Below are 21,752 nucleotides of genomic sequence, written 5' to 3'. Positions count from 1 at the left end.
CCCCCCTTTTTGCCTTTTTTTTTTCCCCCCCCCCCCCCCCCCCCCCCCCCGTTTTCCCCTCCACCCTCTCCATTTTGGGCAGACGCGGCTGAGACAAAAAAAAAACGTGGAAGATACCGCTTGTGCGCTCCCATTCACGCTCGTCTCCAAAACTCTGGCCGAAAAACGCCCATCCCCGACTTGGCCCTTCTCTCCGCTCCTCGCGAGGAGACAGCTCGACTTACAGGCCTCCGGCCGTGTATAGGAGGATCCTGGCAGCCGCCTACTTTCTGTGGTCCCTCACCATTCGTTTCACATTCACTGACCCATACCTCCCCACCGATATATGTAGCGCCGAGACCAAGCCGTAAACACCGCCACACCGACAGCCAACCGCGGAATTAGACAGCAAAAGGACAGAGACTCTTGCGAGGGAAAAGCGCCGCCGAGTGTTTATCACGGCAAAAATCCCCACATCTGTACACTCAATGTGCATGCATATTCATATATATATATATATATATTTATATAAATATATATATATATATTTCTTTGTAGTGTTACATGTGTCTATGCGGTGGACGATGTGTCAGTGAAGGCATTAGGAGCTAGGAGTGGAAGCGGTTGTGGTGCGTCTCGCTCGCTTCGCGCAGGTACGGAAGTTTCCCGTGTATGTGTCGCGAGGGCGTTTGCGGCTGTGTGTTACCGGTGAGGCAGAGAGAAAGTTGGCAGTATATGGTCTCCCAGAAGAGGCGCATTTGCGGCGGGACGCGTCCGGCGTCTTCAAAGTGGAGGGTTTGCGGAGGCAGAGCCAGGACTTTGGCGACCAGTTGGAGCCAGAGGACGGCGAGGCGTTCGCGGAACATGTGCGTTTCTTCCTTTCCCAGCTGGAGCGAAGCGATTTCAGTGATGCAGCGAAGGCAGTCGGCGCGGAACTGGACGGGTTCCCAGAAGTTTTGGAGCAGCGTCTCGATCAAGTCGGTCTCAAAGACGAAGCCCAGAGGAATCCACTTGAGGAAGTGGGCGAGGCACTTGAGCGTCTGTTGCACCAGGCTCTCCTTCATCCCGCCGGGGTTGACCACGTAGCTCTTCAACACAAACATGCAGACGTCGAAGACTTCCTGGAACTGCGCTGTCAGCTGCGTCATTAACTTGTCGACTTTCTTCGACACCATCTCGTTGCGACCGAAGTCGAAGACCTCTTCCGACAACATGTTCAGCAGCCGCATGTTGTTCTCGCAAATCGACTGACTCGCCTTGCTCGACTGGCAAATCTCCGTGATGAAGCCTGGCCACCGATCCGGCCATTCCTGCTTCACGATCTGCACGCAGGGACAGTCACCCACCGGAACCCGCATGCAAAGAAGAGACACCGGCGCGCGAAGCCGGCGGCAGCCAAGCTGGGCGAGCTCAACCTGGCCGAGAGCAGCCACGCAGGCCGCGGTGGACTCAACACAGGAGAGACCGAGCGGAGTCGCGCGGCGGGGGAGGCGCGCTCACAGCTGAGAGGCTTCGAAACGCAGCCCGCAAGGGAAGGGAAAAGAAACGCGCGAAACGGGGAAGGACAAAGAGAGAGAAGAGAGTGGAAGATGCGCGGCCTCGAACTGGAGCGGAAGCGAGGCACAGGGAGGAGACGGAGTCAGGAACTCTCCCGGCCGTGAAGACTCACGGCACACAGGAGCGATGCTCGCAGAGAGGACGACGGCACGGACGAGAGGCCGCAAGAAGCGAAGTGGAGCGGCGCGGGGCAGAAGGCGTGAAGAGAGCAGAGTAAAGGCGAGAAACGGACGACGCGAGAGACTGGGAGACCCGGAAGGGCGGGAAAGGAGAAGTTGCGAGCTCCCTTGACACCGGAAAAACAGCCAGGAACGCGCACACATACCTGAATCAGATTCTCGTTGACCTTATTCACAAAGTGCTTCTCCGTCTGGCAAGCTTTCTCGTCGCTCGCCAAGCGAATAACGAGATCTGTAACAAAGACCTTGATGCCATTCCTCTCGGCGTCCGGCAGAACGTTCCAGCGCGTCTAGAAACGCCCAACACGTGCAGACGGAAAAGTGATGAGCCAGGACGTGAAGAGACAAGCACTCACACCATGGAGTCACTTTCGGCAGCTCATGTGCTCCCTGCTTGACCCTCGCCCAGGCAGTCTTTCCGCCGTCAACTGCCACTATATGAGATCGGCACAGAGAGGCGCAGAGCCAGAGCACGCAGGAAGCCCCGACGCCGCAAAGAACTCCAGGAGATCGACAAGCCCCGCACTGAAGAAAAGCCCCCATACACAGACGACGCTTGCCTTTGACCAGACGTCCAGAAGCGGTTTCCAGATCTACCAGTGACCACGCGGACGCGACGGCACACTCACATACACCTAGCCACGCGTATGTACACGTCCGCATATACCCTTACATACATATACGTGCGTGGGAATGCATCCTCACGCACTGCTTTAATATATATATATATATATATATGCGCAAAGAGCTGTAGGCATCTGTCCACGCCTAGTTGTTTTGAGAGTTTACCTGGATTGTATTTTCAAGAATTTGGAGGGCGACGAACTTCGTGTTGGCGTCCTGGGACTTGTTCAGAATGACGGCTACGTAGCTCCAAGCTTCGGGCATGTTTTTAAACTCTCCCAAGACTTTGTGGGCCACATCTCGCTGGTCAGAAGGCGCAGAGGCAAAAACGCTATATCTTTCCATCTATGCGCACCGTTCTATCACAGCTGTCGTGTTCAACGACCACCGAGGGAACCGAGGCTCCTTCACCGCCACTCTGTTGTGTATGTGGAGTGTACGCATGCACCCGCAACTGCTAATTGACAGGGAAGCGCGATGCACACTCAGACATCAAACGACAGTCTATATCATGTGCGCAAAGCGCGTGTCAAAAGACTTTCTCAAAGATTGCGGCGCTCTCCATCAGCGGCGTTTCTGTTCTCGCCCCGTGGACAGCTTCCGTGTAGAACGGCATGATTAGAAACGCGGTTCCCGCCTAACCAAAAATCTACCCCTAGCATTTTTTCTGCATCCACAGAGCTGCATTTGTCTTCGTCCTATGCCCATTCCGGTTGCACTCGCGCAACCATCGCTACCTGCCTTTTCTACAGAAGATCACTACGAATACGCTTGCAGGAAAATCAGTCGACACCTCTCTGAAGGCTGTGAGACGAAACGCCCCATATGCATGCCTATTTTTTGCCCGTCCTGTCTTTTCCTTCGATCTTCCGGCGAGCGCCTTTTCGTCTATTGCTCCCATTCCCGCGAGATAACGCTCCATGATATTCTGTATTTGTTCCCCTCCCCGGAGAAAAACAAAGAAATTGTCGAGGCCTTCCCACAAAAAAAACTCGAGGCCTCCGTCCTATCCCTGTCACTCTTTCTCTCCGAAAGCTTTTTTCCTGCAGTTCCGCGCTTACTCGTCGCTTTGGCGCTCAGTGCTCTTCCTTCAACACATCTATAGCCATCTATATATAGGTAAACATATATAGATACGTACCACCCCATGGTTATCTTATATATATTTATTTTAGGGCAAATAGGTATCACTGCGTGGCTACCGGCTATGTTTCGATGTGTATATTTGTGTGCGGTGCATATGCGTTTGATTCTCTGCAGGCTCGGCGCGTACTGAGTGATTGTCGGTCGTTCCAAACATGGCAGCGACAACCTGGTCCAAGAGGGCGACTTTAGCATCGTCGAAGGGGATGCTGGCGTCGAGGAGTGCGCGAGGATCCGAGAGCGACATGGTGGCAACGCTTCTTTTATTTGAGAGACGAAAAGAATTCCGGTAAGGCCGCGTCTCTGCGTCTGCTGGGCCTGGGTGTCCCCCGACTTTGCCTCTCTTTTCCTACTGATCCTGCCACGCTGGCACGGCGTTCTTGCGTGTCGAGCGGCCTACGGAGGCTTAAGCTCTTGGCGGAGATAGGCGCTCGAAAACGGCCGCGTTGACTAGGGCGAGGGCGAGCGAGAAGGCGAAGCAAAGACGCCGTAGATCAACTCCAGAGTGAGCGCAGCTGGGCAAAGTACGCACTCTCCTTTGAAAAAGGTCCAAGTTTTCAGGCGTCTCTCTCTCCGGTTTTTCGAGGTGTTACTGTGAAGCTTCCAAAGGGGCAACCCGCAGCTACGACGTGGTTGGGGGCAGAAGGCGCGGGACAAGACCGAAATTTCAAGAGGAAGGGAGGAAACGGGACGCGTGGAACCGAGGTGACGCGGAGCATAGGGCGCGCGCGCAAAAGAGACGGGCTGGTCTCCAAAGACCGATATCTGCTGGCGCCTGGAACTTTCTCGACGAAGGTGGGCATCAACAGCCCTACACACACACACACACACATCCAACAGTGGATACGCGCACGAAGGGTAAAGCCAGCGCAGCGTCGTCGCTGAGGAGAAGACAGGAACCCGCGGCAACCCCCTTGGCATGGTCCTGTTCTCCCTCTGGCAAAGAGAAGCTCTGCATGCAGCAAAAGAACCGCTTCGGGCGGCCGGGAAATGTGTGGGCGACTAGGGCGTTGACGGGCACAAACGGCCAACGCTGATAATGCGCAAAGATATAAGGTGAGAGGAAAGGTGGCGGGAAACAGAGAAAAAGAAGAGAAGCGGTCTTGGCAGAAGAATATACACGCGAGTGGCCCGAGACGATCTCTGAGAACTAGGAGAACGGGGGGTGGGGAGCCCTCGTTGCCCGCCAGGCGGCCAGCACAAAATGGAGCCTCCACCACTCATGTTTTTTGCGTGAAATGAAGTGGAGGAAAAATTGAGGGCGCTGCAAATGTGCACGCAAACAGAAGCGATGTTCGCTTCTCTTCCAGCTCGAAAAGGGGCAGAAACCGGGGGGACTTCTGACGCGGAGAGAGGCGGCGCTGGTGGCATGCCGAGACCCAAGACACCGTTGCGAAGAAGCTACAGCGGTCAGGCAGACAAGTGTCTCCTGGTGCAGCAAAGTTTTCTCACCGTTGCGTGTGACGACGTCGCTCCAAGAACAGGAGAAAGCAATGTGACACTGAGCAAGGCCGAGGAGTCCCAGGGACGCGGAGAAATGCGAAAGAAGTGATCCTTGGGGCAATTGGAAGAAGGAAGGATGGCCGAAGTTGCATCGAAAGACGTGGGGGTGCTCCAAATGCAAGGAAGAAGTGGAATGCGGGGGACGGGCACAAAGGATACGGCGGAAGAACTGGACTTACCTGTGGACGGTTGAGCACGGAAAGAACACCAAGCCAACAGAGAGATGGAGAAAGACAAAAGCACGCGCGAGGACCGAATCAAAACAAGAAGGGGGACTGGAGAAAGAAAAGAAAATTGCAGTTGGGTGTTCGCGATGGGAAAACGGCGGAGAAGCAGCAGATTCGTTGCCCGCGTGACGGCCACAATGAACGGCCGAGGACGTCGGAAAAACTACACCGCAGATGTCGATACTCTTGTGAATGGGAGACACGGTCGCCTTCCTCACACAGTCGAGTGCCATGAGCCACACAGTCAGCTGACGGCAGACAAAACAAGAGAGTTCAGAAGAAAAGTACCACTTCGCTTCGTCAGCTGTTCTACCCTGGGTGTGGCTGACGGGGTGTCCTTCGCGAAGGGAAAAGAGTGCCTAGTGTTTTCTCTGGACAGCTGTCTGTGCTGGACGACAACGGCCTCGGCGCAATCGCCCTCGTTCGGAAAACCGTGGAAATTGGAAAGCGTATGGTTCACGTGTTTATGTACAAGCGCAGCACAACAGACGATGCGGATGAAATTTTAAATTGGATTCCAGGCTGCCGGGTCTTTTTTCCCTGTGAGGCAACTACGTTTGCTGCATCGGCGGGAATCCACTAGCGGCATCACCCCGAACCATCACGCACATGCTGCACACGTGCTCAACCATGATTTTCACGCCGTTCCCCTGCGAAGAGGCCGGTAGTTGTCCTCTGTTCTGGAGGTTATTAGCCTTCGTTGGGGACCAACACGTTTTTACGGGTTATGCGCTCACCTCCGGTTGTAAGAAGGGAGCATGCAGGGGATTGAACGGTGACAGGAGGGCCGTTTTTCCCTTGATAATGTCTCCGGCACATCGGGAGGCTGTCACCAGAGACACCAGATCCCTGTTCAGATGGGAACCGGGTTTTTTGGGTCATCATTGAAGCGGGAGGTCGCAAGACGCAAGACCACGGAGTGATGTTGCAAGATTCCATCACCCGTGCCCAAGTGCCTTTGAACCGTGACCGACTCAAACTAGAAGGAAATCGCCAGGTGATAGTCACCCAGCCGCGTGTATTCTCCTTTTGTTTCACGTAGGCATGCAGCCCTTGTTTGTTGAAAGTAGATTCCTTTCGACAACTAGGATCGCATCCACAGAGGGCGGCAGCTGATCATACCTGTCGTGGAAATGGAGCCTCGTGCATGCTGTTCACATAGACGTTCACACCATTTAAAAATATCCGCAAGCTAACGACAACTCGGTGGAAAGATTCACTCGTCCTCCAGCGTCTGTAAGAGGCCTTGCATCGCATACGTACGCGCGGTAGCCGAGGTGTTTGTTGTTACAATAGTGGCTCTAGCCTCCGGTTGCGCCTCCGTCAGCGGGTCTGCAGTGTTCGCATTCTGAAATTCTTTACTGTTTGCGGCAAGACGTTGGGAAATGAAGTAGGATATTCTCGCAGTAGAAGTCTCCCGGTTTACGATCCCGTGCGTTCCTCGCTTGAGCAGTGTTTCACAAACGACAAAGCACCTCGCAGTTACCCAGACACAGAGACAAGAAGTCAAACAGCAGTCGTTGGTATGCACACATTGACCACAATGCGACATCCCTCAGAACGGTAAGCGGAAATCTGGTATCGTGTCCGTCACCGACGTGCCTAAGAAAACTGCTACGGAGCTTGGTGCATCACTATGGTCGTGGTGTTCCTCCTCCTGTTCCTCCGCTGTCCGCTCCTCCTCCGCTTCCGTGGAAACCTTCTCAGCTCGTTCACGCAACTCCTCTGCCTTTTTCTGTGCCGGTCCAATGTGATGTTTCTGAAGCTGCTCATGTGCAGCCTGAACCTTTTGTTCGGCTGCTTCTATTCGATTTTCTTCGTCTGCACAGTTCTCCGGCTCAGAATTGCCTGTGTAAGACGGTTGGTTGTGTAAACATCTGCAGCGGCCCATGGCGCTTCGGTCTTCCGTACCTGCATCAGCCTGCATATCTGCATCTTTTCTTCTACGAGGACGCATTTCATTGCGGCCTGCTTCCCCAGAAGGACTGCTTTGATCGTCTTCTGCAATTGCTTCATGCAGTTTTTGAAACTCGAAGATTATCCGTCAGTTGCAGTTGCATTACCTTCTGTGCTTCTGAAGTGCATTTGAACTAATCTCTCAGATCGCTTTGGTCGGCGCGCTTTGTCGCCCACCGCATCTGGCGTGTGCCTGTGAGGTAATGCTAACATTATCACACCTTGCGTTTCTCCCCGTGGCTGTGGTCCAGTGTGGTCGCCTTTCACGCTTGCGGCACGAGGAGATAGACCATCATGAAGCAGAAAAGCTCCAGACGAGTAAACTACGAAGCATATGATGTTGCAGAAAGCGATTCGCATTGTGGCTGGGTTTTTCGCTTAAGCTGCAGTTCACTGGCTCGGTTGCACAACGTCATTTATCATTCGTAGGTCTCCGAAACGCAGAAGACGCCCTGACGGCCACGGTGCTGTACAGACACCCGCAGCGCCACGATGACAGGGATCTTCATCTAAAATGTCAACTGCGCCTTTTCAATTTCATCAAATAATAATACTGTAAACAGGTTTTTAGCAGCGTGGAGTCTAGCTTCAGATGTAATCTGATTGGTATTACAGAAGCTGGGGCGTACCGGTGACACGATCTACACATAGCTTCTATTGCTATAGTGACAAATCCTGTGGGCGTTGGGATGGCGGTACTGAACACACCAATTTCGCGCAGCGGTGGCTCTGTTCAACACAGTTGCTCCTCATTTTCAAATATTACCACTGTTTTGAATTCAGTGTGGACAGCAGCATAATAAGAAGTCTCCACAGATTTCGCTCAAAATGCTCACGAGAGTCAAGCATCAAAAAGTTCTACGGTATCAAATGATGCTTGTTCCACCGCGTCAGTCACGGCTTTGCTAGCCGTTCCCCATTTGGGATTTCCCCATTCTCCTTGCTGCCTGATGCTTAATAGACACAGGCCAGCAGCCATCCGATCGGTATGGACAACAGCCACATGTAACATCCAAAAACCGAATTTGACGTTTCGTTGGCCTTGCCCGTACATCTCTGAAACTGTATATCATTAGCGCTGGGTTGTGCGTGCCTTGCACGCAGGAACCACCAAATCAAGCGGCAACCCCCCGAGACAACTAGTCTCTTTTACGCAGTTTTCATCTGCAACATGACTTAAAGCGTGCAGGCGACCGCCAGCTACTTCCTGTAAACAATCTATTATTCCGCAGCAGCGCCGTGTGGATGCGCGTGCCACTCCGAAGGGGGGTTGGAGGCGCAGGCCACCTTCGTGTCCTGGCCAATGCAAATTCAAGCTCTCCTCGCAAGCTCGCTCCGGAAAACCACGTACCCGTTGGTGCATCCTCACAGCATCGATGTCCCGTCCTGTCCCTCGGCCTTAACGATCTGGTCGATATGCCCTCGGCGGAATTGAACACTTGTATCAATGGCACTCTTCGCGGCGTTCAGAATATGATGCGAATCCAACCCTGTCCGATGAAGTGCCCGATAAGCCCTCTCCCGGGGATGAGGGAAAACCACTGATGCCACAACCGCGTCCTTCAGGCCAGACAGTGTCTCATAAAACAAAGTAAATCCATCTATCAAATACAGGCCACTGGTATGGATGACCCTTCCCATCGAATCCAATTTGCCTGTTTTGTGCGATGCGAAGACCTCTGAGACTGTCGAAAGAAGCGCCTTCATGAAACGAATTAGAAGCGTGAGCCGGGCGTCTAGCATATAATAAGTTCCAAGGAAGTGCAGCAACTTTCTTCTTCGGTAAGGAATATCTCTTGTGTCCCACGATGGAGTGGCAGGAATTGGGAAGTAGGCGATATACAAGCACCGCAACGCGAGCGCTCGACTGTCGAAATACAGATTGACGACACGCTGCCTGATGTACCACAGATTCATCGCATGCTCGCCAGAAATCGGCAGAACAACTCGTTTCACCGCTGTCGCCAACCGCGATAGGGCCGCTCGCATCATCACCTGGCCCTGGTAGATGTTTGCAGCAAAATTGTGGAAACCAGCTTCCAACTCTGCGACGACTTCCTCAGAGCCGTACCGGCCCAGATCCGCATATAGAAGATTGAAGGAGGGTCTGGTCTCGTAGCTCATCGATCTTTGGCTTGCCACTGGGGCAGTACGTCCCGTCGCCGGTTGAAACGGGGTCTCGGGGCGTTCTGGTTTCTCTACGACAATCGGAGCGACTTGTGCCGGTTGGGGTGTCCTTCCAAGGACCCTGTTAAACACTATAGAAAGTCGACAACAATCACAATAGAAACACAACACCTCACGGTACACCGGCCGGCGGGAAAGTTTTCACGCCGAACTAGGCAAGTCCCGACTGTGCAATTTCCATGAGATGGGAACAACTTTGGGAACGGTGAGTTCGACCACAGGCCCTGCAATCATACGGAAATTCACGAGAAACAGCTCGCTGTCAGCTCCCACCTAATTAGGCGTCTCACGCACACACACACACACACAGAGGAACGGAATACTCGCAGAACAGTCGAGGGACATGCCAGCGGACTCTCAAAGATGCAGCCGTGCGTAGAGGCAGCTAGGCCGATTGTCTGGGTACTTACGGTCTTTCACTGCAGCTCTAAAGCCTTTAGCCGCTGTCTGCTCCGGTCCTGTTGCAATCGCAACGAGGATGAGAATTAAAACCGCACCCCACGACTTTGCCTTCATCTTGCGGCCACGTGAGTGAATCAATCTCCCCACGATGCTTGAGCCAATTCACGAACAATGTACGCTGGGTTGTCGTTCTCTCTCTGAAATGGCCACTCAGCCACTCGCTCACTGCCGAAAGGAAAATATTTCCGCCTCCAACCACTCGGCCCCAAGGACCAGGTAATCGGCCGAGCAGATGGCAGGACCTGACGGACCGAGCTCTCGCTGCATCACTCCGTCCTCACTCACTTCATGCGGAGCTCCGACGACGGAACAAAGGAAGGTGAAACAAAGCGTGAACAATTCAGGATATGGCAACGCCTACAGTTGTCGCTGCGAAAGGAAAACAACGATGTATACCGAAGCTGAAAACTTTTGTGAGCTCCCCGCGTAGCGCAGCCGCAGCAGCCTACCCGCCCCGAAAAAGAGCATGAGAAACAGTAGGCCCCCAAGGGCTCGGTGAAATTTCGGGGGGAAAGGACCCCACAGTTCAAAAAAGTGGCGCTACAGCGCCTAGAAACGACTTTTTCGAACCAGGGAATCAAACGGAGGAAAAAAAAGGCGCAAGGAAACGTCGGCACCCGGGACGCCCAGACAGCACCCAGGACAGGGACAACGGTGGCTCACAGATTTTTCAACAGTAAGCGTGGATCTGAACAGCTCCAGGTTTCGTCGGAAAATATATTGGTTGGCATGCAGCCCCTGCAAAGGCGGTAAGCCGGAGGAAGAGCTTGCAGTGGGTCATCGCGTCACATGAAACGTGAAAAGACGCGATTGTGGAAATGAAAAAAGCTGTATGTACAAATGCATAGGCATCTGTGCACAGATTGCATGTACCAGGCGAAGCAACCTCGCTCTCCGATGGTGTTCCGCAACCACGATGGTACAAACCTCCGGTTAAGCGCGCTGCCAGCACGAAGTTGGAGCCGCATGCTGTGGCAGCGTTTCGGCAGATGTATCGTCTCCCGAGATTGCAACGCCTCGCAGGACGCAGCTGGAGCACGCGCGCAACACCCACGTGACAGCACACTGTGCGGTAGTCGGGAACTGGCGGCTGCCTCAATTCCGGCTGGTAAACGCTCTCTCGGAGTCTCACGACAAAAACGCGGACTCCAAACTCTCCCTCGGCTTTACCGCCTTTTCTCTGACTTTGCCGCCTCTGCTTTATTGCCGTAGATTGACCGCGGTGCTTGCAATTTCCCCCCCGGCGCCACCTTGACAGGCACACGAGCTGCTCACCTATTGCCCACCAGCCTGGCCGATTCTGCTGTCTGTACCGCGCACGCGGCGCAAGGTGTACACATAGTCATCGGGAGTGCATTGTGAGAGAAGTCTTGGAAACACACTCGTCTTGAAAACACAACCTTGCGGTCCCTTTTGACACGCCCAGAAAGTTAGTGCTACCGCTAAACGACACAAAAAGACAGTAAGACGTTACGCGCGGATGGCGTTCCAGCGACAGACTCTAGGTCTGCCTGTCTAAAAGGGTAGTGGACCACGAGAGGCTCGAAAATTCGGCGCGTTCCGCGGTTGCTTGCGGACATCTTGCAGACCAACTTTACGCAAAGGAATGTGCTGGATGTGCATCTGGAGGGTAAATGTTCACAGGTTTTTGTAGACGTCCGCGTTAGAGTCTGCCTACTTTCAGACTTTCCCTTTTCACAGATGGCCTGCTGCCTGGAACCCGACCCTTTCATGAGCAGGAGATACGGCCAAGCAAAAGCAGCGCTGCGCACGCGGGGCCTGTTTGACTCGACACTCAAGCGTTTTTCAGCGAAACCTCGATTCTGCTGAGATGCCATGGATCGCCTCCTTCAGGCATCACCTTTCTGGCGTGGCTGGAGATTTGCCGCTCGCCAAGAATGGCACCAAGAGGATCGGTTTTTTCTCCCACCGGGCGGACCTCAAGAGGCGGGCCATGGGTGGTTATGAGACGGAGAACGTCGATGCTTGGGTCCGAGCGCCTCTCGAATCGTCGTTATTTCCTCCTGCAACCGGATTGCCGTCGAGTCCTTCCTGCCTGCCTTTCCTGGAGGATGGCCGACAGATGCGTCGCGTCAGGCGGACCTGCCTCAGGAAGGCAGACCGAGCAGGCTCACTGTCCTGGAACCGACGACTCGAGACTACCGTTCGAGAGCCGTATTCTCCTTCCCTGTCGCTGAAACACTTACGTCGAAGGCGTTGCAATGTCCGCGCGTTTCGGTTCCGTCCCCGGTGCGACCCCACCGCTGGCCTTCTGCCGTGGTTGCCATCCAGCGATCGCGTCTTTCTTCCCCTGACACTCGCGGAATGCCGATCACGGGCCGCCTTTCCTCTCTCTGCGGTAACTGCAGCTTGCCGTTTCGCCTCCTCGGTTGTTTCCGCGCCTGCGTCGTCCTCTCTTCCTTTCAGGAATCCTGTCGCCAGCGATAATCTGTGGCAGCCGATGAGCGAAGGCGAGCTGCTTCGACTGCTGAAGAGTCTGAGCGTCTCGCCATCACGTCGTTCCTACGCCCTTGCACACGGTTCGAAGCCCCGCGCGGGTACGGCAGGGCGCATGCCTCTTGGCTCTGCACGCCTGGCTTCAAGAAACGTTTCAGAATCTCTCTGGCGGTCCCTGTTCTTCCACCTGGAGCATTCTCCCCACGTCTGCTTCTCGATCCTTCACCTGTACGCAGCGTCGTCGTTACCTCCCCTGGACTTGCTCACGCAGCTCCCCTGCGTTTTTGCGAAAGACCCCAGACGGCTGCAGTCTTTACCCGCAAAAGAAGTTGCACTTTCCCTTCACGCTCTGTCCCGTCTGTGGATCTCGGCAGGCTGGCGCCCAGATCGCGCAGGCGGTGGCCTTGAGTCAAGTGCCCAGAAAGGAGCTGCCGCAAAGGCCCAGCTCCGTGCTGAGTGTCCTTCTGAACTCGCTCGCGAGAACGTTGGAGAGCAATGTGGGGAGCCACGGCAAGTCCCAACTCGACGGAGCTCCAGTCCGATGCACGGCGAGGGCGAACCAGAGTGTTTGGATGGGGTTCGAGGCAGAGATAGCGGCGAGCGCTCCTCCGGAGACGTCTCTGCCATTTCCTTTTCCCAACAGTCCGACACGTGGGAACGCGACGTGACGGGGAACGTGCCAGCCCCGCCCGCAACCCAGAGGGTGACCACTCACGAACTCTCTCTCAAGCCGGGATCGCCGTGGCTTGCCACATTTAGAGCTTTTGAAGATGCATGCACCGCCTGCCTCTTGAGGCAACTTCTTCATTCGCACAAACACCTTGCAGGCTGGGCAGCACGGCTCCATAGCCACACGGAAGGCCAGCAACACACGTGGCCTACCGCATGTTCGCGGTTTGCTTCTCTCCCCCCCTCTGGCTCCAGGGGGAAATCTGCTCCTTCCGAAGTCGCAGCTCAGACAGAAACGTGGCATCCGCACCCGAACGGCCGAGCTGCGTCGTTTTTCGTTCCTGATTCCCTGTCGCCCAACCTGTCCCGGCTAAAGGAGAGCGAGACCTTCTTTGCTGCGCTCCGCCCACCTTCACCGTCCGAATGGACGCAAGAGTTCCAAGTCTTTGCTCCAGGGAGAAGAGAAGAGACGCCACTTGTCACCTCGAGGAGACACCCCAGTTCAGCGGAGACTGTTGGGGGCCCGCCCGGTCGAACAGAGATAGCGACGGCACCCCCGCATCTGCTTCTGCCTCAAGATCTTTCCATGTTTCTTTCTTCGCTGCTGTCTCTAGGCGTGCGGCCGTCAGCCCCTTTTCTCGCTGCCGCTTGCTGCTACGTCTTCGTCTACGCTCCCCACTTTCCACCTCAGGCTCTCGCACTGGCCGCCTACAACATCGCCCGGATTGTCGCACCGGCCTCAGGGCGTGCTCTCTACTCGCTCGAACAGGGTGAAGCCGCTTCGTCTCTCGAGTCAGACTCTCCCCACCAGGCGTGCCTTGTCCGGTTGCTTCTGACTCAGTCAATCGCTCTTAATTCTAGTCCCTCTAAAGCCGTCGGTGGCGCTCTTCCACCGCGTTTTCCTTCATCTCCTCGTGCCTCAGTCCCTCCTTTCGCGCCTTCCTTCTCTCACGGCCCCGCGGGCCCCGTGTCTCCGCCTGCGTGTGCATCGGCTCCAAACCCTCGATTCGCCTCTCCCCTACAACTTCTTGTCACAGCCCTCCTGGAGGAGATGGCCGCACAGAGCTCCAGGCTCAAGGCGGTCGACTGGTGCTGTGGACTCCAGGCTCTTCAGCTGCTGCTTCCACTGATCTCACCGTCTAGCTCGGCCGATGGTACGTCTTCGCCATCTCCTGTGAAGGGAGCCTCGCGCTCTCCTGGGGGCCTTTCGTTTTCTTCGCGCAACCATGCCGTTGCACCACACGCAGAGACTCCCTGGAACCGTTTGCCGTCAACCGAAAAACCGGGCTCTCCATCTTCCCCTCCAGTCTCACCGCACGCTTCCTCCCAGCAATCAGTTCGTCCTTCTTCGATGCAGTCGCCGAACGCTTCTGCCTGCCCCGAGTTTTCCTCAGTGCAGCACGAGGTTGTCCGAACGGCTTCGGACTTGGCCGCCCGCGTGGCGCAAATTGGCCGTCAGGCGTCTCGTCTTCTCGGCTCACTGAGCGACGGAGACCCGTCGGCACCTCTTCTTCAAGCTGTGCAGTCTCTGCTGAGATTGCTCCCAGCCCAGGTCACCGACTTCCCTGCCTCCTCCCTTTCGAACACAGCTCTCGCCGTGTCAAGACTCCACAAAATTCTTCTGAATCTTTTCCCGCTGCAGTCTTCAACAGATGCCACCGCGTCGCCGAACGCGCTCGCAGGTCCATCGCTGCCGCACGGGGGCTGGCAGCAAAGCCACGGGAAGGGAATCGAGGAAGATTTTAGACCAAGTCTTGCTTCCGGACACCCTCTGCAAGAAGGCAGGAGTCCGCCTTCCGTAGCTGCGATCTTGGCTCCCGTGTACGTCCGCCTCTGCCGGCGCAGCCGCCAGGCGAGCACAGAAAGGCCTGGCTTGGCCCCTGTCTCGTGCGTCATTCTTCTTTCTTCTCTCGTCGACGGCTTGCGCGCTCTCCAAACCTGGCCGTGTCCTCCCTCGCTCTCCGCGGAGACTTTAGCCGTTCCGCTCTCTCTCGGTTCCTCATCTGCGTCTTTCGCAGTTCAAGAGCTGCCTGGGGCATCTCCGCTTGCATCTGCCCTAGACAGCGACCTCGCAGCGGAAATCCTCTCGGTCTTTTCTGCTGTTGTGCCGATTCTCCTTTCTCCCGCATCGTCACCTTCACCTCGCGCCTCTCCCTACGCTTCCCCAGATTGCGCAGCCGCAGCAGAGAGTGCCTCGACAAGAGAAGGACTGCCTTCTGACGGCCAGCCCGGCGATGCTCCGACGCAAAGCTTCGTTGCTCGCCGACGCCAGCTCGTCAGACTCGCCTGGGACCCGATGCCGCGGGATCTGGTCGACCTCGTCGGTTCGCTCTCTTTCATGATTGCACGGCTGCGCGAGGCGAGCCAAAACCCCACGCCCGAGCACTGCAGCTCTACCCCAGTGGCGACTTCGCTACCCCCTTCACAGGTGAGATGGCCGCAGAGAATCGGGGACGCTCTCTCTCGGCTTGCACCCGGCTCCACTTCTGTTTTGGTGTGGGCGCACGCTCGCTGGACGTCTCTCTGCGTTTCTCTGCCGCCTCTCGCGGTTGAAACCTTGCGGAACTCGCGGAGAGAAGGCGTCGCACAGCTGTCTTCCTCCCTAACGTTTTGACGCTCACTGCGTCTCCAAACGTCTCGGACAAAGCGTGGTGGACAGGCCCCGTGCTTTTCGAAAGCGACCGGTGCGAAGGGAAGGATGCGCAGATCCGTGCCGCGTTACGAAACGTCTCTCGAGGCCAGGGAAAAGATAAGAAGTGCCGCCTGCGCAATTGGAACAGAGTCGCACGTGAGTGAGCGGACCTTGCTTGCGTGGTGGTTGGACGGATCTGCGTTGCCAGGTCGGAGCGAAGCCGCGAATAACAGTGTGTCTTGCGTCTGTGCCTGTCCGTCTCGGGAGTCCTCAAAGGTCCCCTTGGCACGACCTCTCTGCGAGCGACAATTCCCCGCCGTCCGTTCTTGACAGTTTTTGGTCTCCTCTCTCTGCCTGCGCCTGCTGGTCTTTCTCTCCAGGTCACCACCGCCACGGAAGATTTGCAGCTTCTTCTCTCGGCTTGTTCGACCTACGTTATCGAGGCTCTCTCCCGAGCTGCTTTGGCGTCCTCGTCTCGAGGTTCGCCCGACCTCGCGGCTGCCGGCTTCGCGGCGCCCCAGCCGCAGTTTCCTCTGTCGAGGCAGGCTCTGGGTCGAGCTCTGCAGAGCGCCCCGTCCAATCGCTCGGGATTGGCGCTGTCTCCTCGGGACGTGTCGACGCTTGCGCTTCAATTCCGACGATGCGAAGGCCTGACGCCTGACCTTTTCAGCGCCTTCTCGCATTTCCTCGGCGACCGAAGCGTCCACCGGCTCCTCACCGGCACCGACTTCTGCTGTTTCCTCGAAGCTCTGGTGCGGCTGGAGCTGCCGGGGACTCCGCAAGAGGACAGCCCAACTCGGCGAACTGGGGCGGGCTCCGGAAGGCCCTCGCCACGCAGTGCGGCGCGATTTGAAGCGGCAGAGCGCAGCGAGAAAAAAGAGTCGGCCATCGACGCCTTCTCTTCTGGGACAAATCACAGGAAGGCCGAAGCGGCACTGAAGCGCGAAGCTGCCCGACTGTCAGTCCACCTGCTCGACGGAGTTCTGCCTGCAACGATTTCCCGATTCGACTCGCGAGCACTCTCCAGTTTCGCCTTGTGGCTCGGGCACCACTTCCAGAATCTCCAAATTTACGACCAGTCCTCGCCGCCCAACTCAGCCGCGCGCGAGCTCTCGGACACCCGCGTGGTTTCGCCCCTGGCCGCGCATTCCGCCCGGCCGGCGTATTCTTCCTCTTCATTGTCTTTCCTCGAAACGTCCTCCGTCTCACCACGTGCGAATCACGTGGATCCTCTGCCTGCGCTGTCCTTGCTGGCCACGCGAGGGCAGTTGGAACGCGCAGCAAACGTTTTCTTGAAGGAGGTTGCTCGTCGATGCATGGCGTCGACTTCGGATCGGTTTCCCTCCGCGGACCCCTCCTCCACTTCGCCTTCGCTGTTCTCAGAGGGCCGTTCCTACACTGCATTGCTCTGTGGGATGTGCAAGCTTCCTCGCGCGATTATCGCGTCCTCGCTCTCTTTCTCTCCACCGAAACCCGACCCTCGTGAAGCCTCAGCAGGTCCCGGAGACCCAGTTCCTCAGCTCGCTCTGGGGGGGTTGTCTCCTCTATCTCCGTCGGGTGGAGCGTCCTCAGTGCAGTCCCCCGGGGCTTGGCGCGACACCAGCCTCGCAGGAGAGGCCTTGGGCACACATTCTGAGGACCTTTCTCCTTCAAGCTGTGGAGCGTGGTCGGAGATCTTGCGAATCTTGCTGGATCCAGGTCGTGTGCAGACTTTCTTGTCTTCCGCCCGGACGACCGATGCGGAGTTCGCCGACTTCCTCTGGGCGATTCGCCACTTGCCGCTTCTCCCTGGCTCCACCCGACCGCCCTCGCCGTCTTCTCCGTTCCCTTCTGCCCCTCTGCCTTCCTCTCGAGCTGCTTCGCTTCCACAGCCCCCCCCCGCTGAGGACGACTCGACGGTCCTCTTGCCTGAGCTCCGCGACAACCTCTTGCGAATCGCTCTGGAGACACTCGGAGCGGAGACTTTGGACCCGGCATCTCGGAGTGTCTCCTGCCTCTCCCCGTCTTTCCAAACGCGTTCCGCTCTTTCTTCTCGGATGTATCCGCCTCCCGCGCATCTTCCAGTCTCCCCACGCATGGACCGGCTGAGCCGCGACTCGGAAGCGCTCTCTCGGGTCTTCTTCTACACAGTCTTGCTGGTGAGGTGTCTCCGGAGACCGACGCCGCTCGCAGGCAGAGAGTGGCCGAGTGGTCTAAGGCGCTGCGTTAAGGCCGCAGTCCGAAAGGGCGTGGGTTCGAACCCCACTTCTGTCAAACGCGTTGTGTGCATTCGTTGGGGCAGAGACAAGGCGTCAGAAGGCGTCTACTTCGTGAGAAACAAGCGGGTTTTGCTGTGGACGATCCGAAATGTGTGCGCCCCTCTGTCAAACACGTGGGGGTCCGAGCGCTGTGCGACCGTCTGCCAGGGGGGGGGGGTTGGCGGGGATCAGGCAGGAGTCGGTGCGCATGTCTGAGTTCATTGTCGCAACCAGCGGAGCGCATCCCTGTGTGAAGCAGACGCCGGGAGAATTCATCGCTTCTTTTTGCGGGCGGGGTACACCCCAGATACTTTGGGCGCGAGGAAGGTGCTGGAGTGTCGTTTCGCACCTGGCTTTGCCGTGCGTTGTTCGACCGTGTTTCTCAGGGCGCCACCACCGAAGACGTCTTGAATCTCTTTTATCCCACTTTGCTTTCCTGTCTCGCTTCCGGTTCGCCTTCGCGTCGACGCACCTCGCTCCCCGCCTTCGCAGCTCCAGGGGAGGCCTGCCGGCCGAGCCTGTTGCAGCCGAAAGCGCTGAAACCGGTGGCGACGATTCTCTCTGCGCTGCGCGCGTTCCCGAGCTCCAGCCGCCGAGTGCGAGAACAGAAGGTAGCCGTCTGCGCCGGCGCCCTGTCCTGCCTAGCTGCTTCGTGCTCTTCACTGCCGCCGGTTTGTTCACCATTTCGATCCGCTTGGATGCCGAGTCACGCGCTGCATGGACACGACACAGCTGGAGCCTCTCTTGTCAGCGTGCCGGGAACCCTCGACTGCGGACAAATGATTGAGGCATCGCTGGCGACAGCAGTCGAACTACGAGTGAATGAACCTGGTGAGAGATTCGTACACGTCTCGCTTGGGCCGCCCCCCGAGGCGCGGGCCCCGCAGGAGCACAGAAGTCGATAGTATAGAGGGAACTCCGAATCTTAAACTGACGGGTCACGTAGGTGCCAGCCGTGCAAGGATTTGACTCCACATAACATCGGTTTTCCCCACATGCATTTTGCTCTCTGGTTGCGGGTTATGCAGCAGAGGCAGTCGCCGCTCTCAGCGGGGCCTTCTTACTTTGGGCTCTGCCCCAAGCAGCCACGAAGCCGCTCGCCTCCAGTGAACGCCCGGCCCAGACAGCAACTTCCCTCCCAGCTGGTTGGATCCCGGTACGCACGCGCACTCAACTCACGGGTGGTCTTTCTCGTGGGACGGTTACGCGGCGGCTACGGCGCGCAGCCATTCGCAGTGTCTTGCCTCAGCGATTCAGGCCGAGAAAAAAGCTGGAACGGCCTCTTCGGTTGCCCTAGATTTCGCGTTTCGTCTTCCTCGACGCTGCTGCACGCTGCTGCTCCTGGCTGTCGCCTGATGTCCGTCTTGACAAGCGCTTTCTTCGAGCAGTGCGCCTCAAAAGTCGCACGACACGGACCGAGGGCGTGCCCGGAGGGGAGAATCCCAAGTTGCTCCAGCGCTGGTTGCCACGTGAAGCCGTTCGGTCCCGTGCCGGGTCTTCTTTTTGAAGTGCATCCTTCTAGCGCTCTCCTCCTGAGTGGAGTGCCTTGCCGAAATCCGCAGACCCTGTGTGGCCGGTGGAGCGGTCCTTCTGCAGTTTTATTTCGGGCACCAATCGCGAGGCTGCTGGTGACGCGTGTGCTGCAGTTGCTGACGACTCGTCTGGAGGCAGAACCTTGGGCTCCTCACCAAAAAAGGGCGCAGAGAGAGAGACAAGACGTTTCTGAACAGCTTGCCCGTGGTGTCTGTGCCTTGGTGTTGTGCTGTCCCTTTCTCCGCAGCTCTCCATCCGCGTGGCCGTTGCGCTTCGCTCCCTTGACTTCCCCTGTGCTCCGTTTCTCGTGCATCTTCTCCCGCACCTCGTGCAGTCTCTCTCAGCCGTCCTCGGCAGGTTTCCTCAGAGGCGACAGCATGCATCCGGTGAGACGTCTCGGGGTCGATCCTTCTCACAGGGTGCCAGCGCTCCTTCGCGTCTCCACCCGACGCCCGCGCCGCATGCCTCTTCTTCGTCGACTCCAGATTCCGCTGTTCTGCCACCCAGTGTCTTCGCGCAAGTGTCCGAACTGCTGTTCTGCGTCGTCTGTGCCGCGGGGCCTCACGTGCGGCGTGAGCTGGCGAGGCAGGCCGCGCGAAGCGCAGAACGCAAGTTTCGCCGGCCGACGGAGACAGGCGAATCCGCGATTCTCGGACGGGACGCCACGCTCATCCAAACACTCTACTTTGGCGAACCTACAGTAGGACTGCTGCAAACGCTTCTCGAGCTGCGCACAAGCCCCCACGGCGCTCAAGCAAACGACGCCCAGCGCCGGCTCGACTTCCTCTCCGTGTTCCACATCCTGCAAGACGCTGTCTCCCTCGGTCTTCCCCTGGGAATCGACTACGGTACGTGTCGGCGAGGGGTGAAGAAGAGAGACAGACTCCTCTGAACGAAAAGCCAGGGACACACACGGTTGGGACGGGGCTGTTCGGGAGGCAAAATTGTGCCGGATCCGTTCTGATCTGTGCATGCAACCAGTCACCTCTAAATGCGGCTGCCTGCCTGGTTTTGGGGCATTTCGGGCTCGCCCGGTCAGTTCCGCTTCACAGGGGCTGCTGAAATAAAAGGTTGAGGCCACCTCTGAGAGAGGTCCAGATGCCAGGAATGCACATGTCTCCATATCCACGGAAGCAGACAGTTGTCTTCAGTGTGCCGTTCCCGCACGTGCAAGCACTTGAATCAATGTCAATCTTTCGGTCTGCGTTTCTTCAGTTCGACTGCTGCATGCTATCAGTCTGAGCGTCTCCATCGACGACGGCAGGTACGTGCAGGGTCAGGCACACAAGCCGTTAAGCCCTCGTGGCGGAAAGCACAACCCTCCCTCGCAACACGTGCAAAAGGGAAAACGTGATACGTGAACACACTTCCTGGAAAAACAAAGCGTCGGTGCGAACGGAAGCGTCTCGACGCATTTTCGCGTGTCCTGCCAGGGCGGCCAATCCCACCGGCTCAGCTGTCTGACGCGCAACCTGCTCGGCTAACTTTTCATGGAGAAGTGAGGGAGACAAACGGCAGAGACGCGATGCCGCGTGCGAAACAAAAGATATCGCTATGGAGAGATTTTGTAACGAGGGCTCTTGCGCATCACGCTTCATTGCTGGGGTTGTGACCTCGGACGCAAGAAAAGGCGACTGCTTGTCGCGGGGGAGCGTTATCGAGAGTCCAGTGCGTGGATGGAATTGTGGATTTGCGATCTTGGCGCGTTTCCAGATTCCTTGCGTCGGTACTCCGCCTGGCGACCAGCACGGGAGAGACTGGGAGTCATTTCTTTGAGCTTTTGACCCTAAGGGATTCTTCGACGTTGAATACATGATGCGATTTCAAAGGCGTGTGTCTCCGCTCCACCTTCTCTCAGGCACAGTCCCACCCACCACGAGAACCCGACACTTCCTCCGTGCGCCGCGCCTGAAGCATCTGCTGTGGACGCGGAACGCCAGGTACCGCTACAGACTGAAGCGACCGCCGGCGAGGAGGCCTGGGATCTGAGGTTCCCCGGCTCAGGCACTGCAGAGCGGCCGGAGAGCAGTGCGCTTCACAAGGAGGTGCTGGCCGTAACGGCGCGCCTCATCCACCGCGGCCGATGGCCTCGCAAGGACCGCCAAGGCGAGGCGACTGGGTCCAGTGGAGACAGAGCGAGTTTTCTGGACAAAGGCGAGTGGAGCCTCGAAGACGATAAAGTCCAGGCCGGAGATCCGGAACAAGAGTGGCAAATTGTATCCGAATCTCGACTTGGCCGGCTTTATTACATAGACATTCTCGTCACTCGAAACGAGAGAGGCGAGCGGATCTAGAACTTCGCAAAGAGTGCAGTCAGGCGACTGAGATTTCGAGAACCAGGACTCCGAAGGAAACAGGCAACACCCAGGCTTACGCGGACCGACGCGGGCGTGTGCGGGGCTTGAAT

The 21,752-nt window shown here is 57.0% G+C and overlaps 4 protein-coding genes and 1 non-coding gene across 5 annotated transcripts in view; 2 read left to right on the top strand and 3 right to left on the bottom strand.

The window, feature by feature from the left end:
- The window catches only part of NCLIV_065690 (hypothetical protein), a gene marked incomplete at both ends in the record, with an annotated part of 14,056 nt that extends 10,327 nt beyond the window's left edge, over nucleotides 1-3,729 (bottom strand). Inside the window, 4 exons of the mRNA XM_003886120.1 lie at nucleotides 686-1,301; nucleotides 1,862-2,005; nucleotides 2,505-2,642; nucleotides 3,613-3,729. Coding sequence (XP_003886169.1) covers nucleotides 686-1,301; nucleotides 1,862-2,005; nucleotides 2,505-2,642; nucleotides 3,613-3,729 — 1,015 coding nt within the window. The remainder of the gene's footprint in view (nucleotides 1-685; nucleotides 1,302-1,861; nucleotides 2,006-2,504; nucleotides 2,643-3,612) is intronic.
- A 3,038-nt stretch (nucleotides 3,730-6,767) lies between these two features.
- NCLIV_065680 (conserved hypothetical protein) lies at nucleotides 6,768-7,528 on the bottom strand (the record flags this gene model as incomplete). The annotated part of the gene is made up of 2 exons (XM_003886119.1): nucleotides 6,768-7,123; nucleotides 7,276-7,528. 2 exons carry the CDS (start codon nucleotides 7,526-7,528, stop codon nucleotides 6,768-6,770), a joined length of 609 nt encoding a protein of 202 aa, XP_003886168.1.
- A 1,005-nt stretch (nucleotides 7,529-8,533) lies between these two features.
- On the bottom strand, nucleotides 8,534-9,871 carry NCLIV_065670 (conserved hypothetical protein; the record flags this gene model as incomplete). The annotated part of the gene is made up of 2 exons (XM_003886118.1): nucleotides 8,534-9,426; nucleotides 9,766-9,871. The coding sequence occupies 2 exons, from the start codon at nucleotides 9,869-9,871 to the stop codon at nucleotides 8,534-8,536; spliced, it is 999 nt and encodes a 332-aa protein (XP_003886167.1).
- A 3,658-nt stretch (nucleotides 9,872-13,529) lies between these two features.
- On the top strand, nucleotides 13,530-21,639 carry NCLIV_065660 (conserved hypothetical protein; the record flags this gene model as incomplete). Its single annotated transcript, XM_003886117.1, has 7 exons — nucleotides 13,530-15,371; nucleotides 15,956-17,713; nucleotides 18,199-18,643; nucleotides 18,841-18,968; nucleotides 19,593-20,193; nucleotides 20,561-20,609; nucleotides 21,204-21,639. 7 exons carry the CDS (start codon nucleotides 13,530-13,532, stop codon nucleotides 21,637-21,639), a joined length of 5,259 nt encoding a protein of 1,752 aa, XP_003886166.1.
- NCLIV_t140010 lies at nucleotides 17,747-17,828 on the top strand. The gene has a single exon. It is a non-coding gene; the product is annotated as a tRNA-Leu (tRNA).
- Nucleotides 21,640-21,752: the final 113 nt, after the last annotated feature.

Source organism: Neospora caninum, chromosome XII (assembly GCF_000208865.1).
Source record: "Neospora caninum Liverpool complete genome, chromosome XII".
Taxonomy (NCBI): domain Eukaryota; phylum Apicomplexa; class Conoidasida; order Eucoccidiorida; family Sarcocystidae; genus Neospora; species Neospora caninum.
Note: the sequence above shows the minus strand (reverse complement) of the source record. Positions and strands in the feature narration are given on the sequence as shown.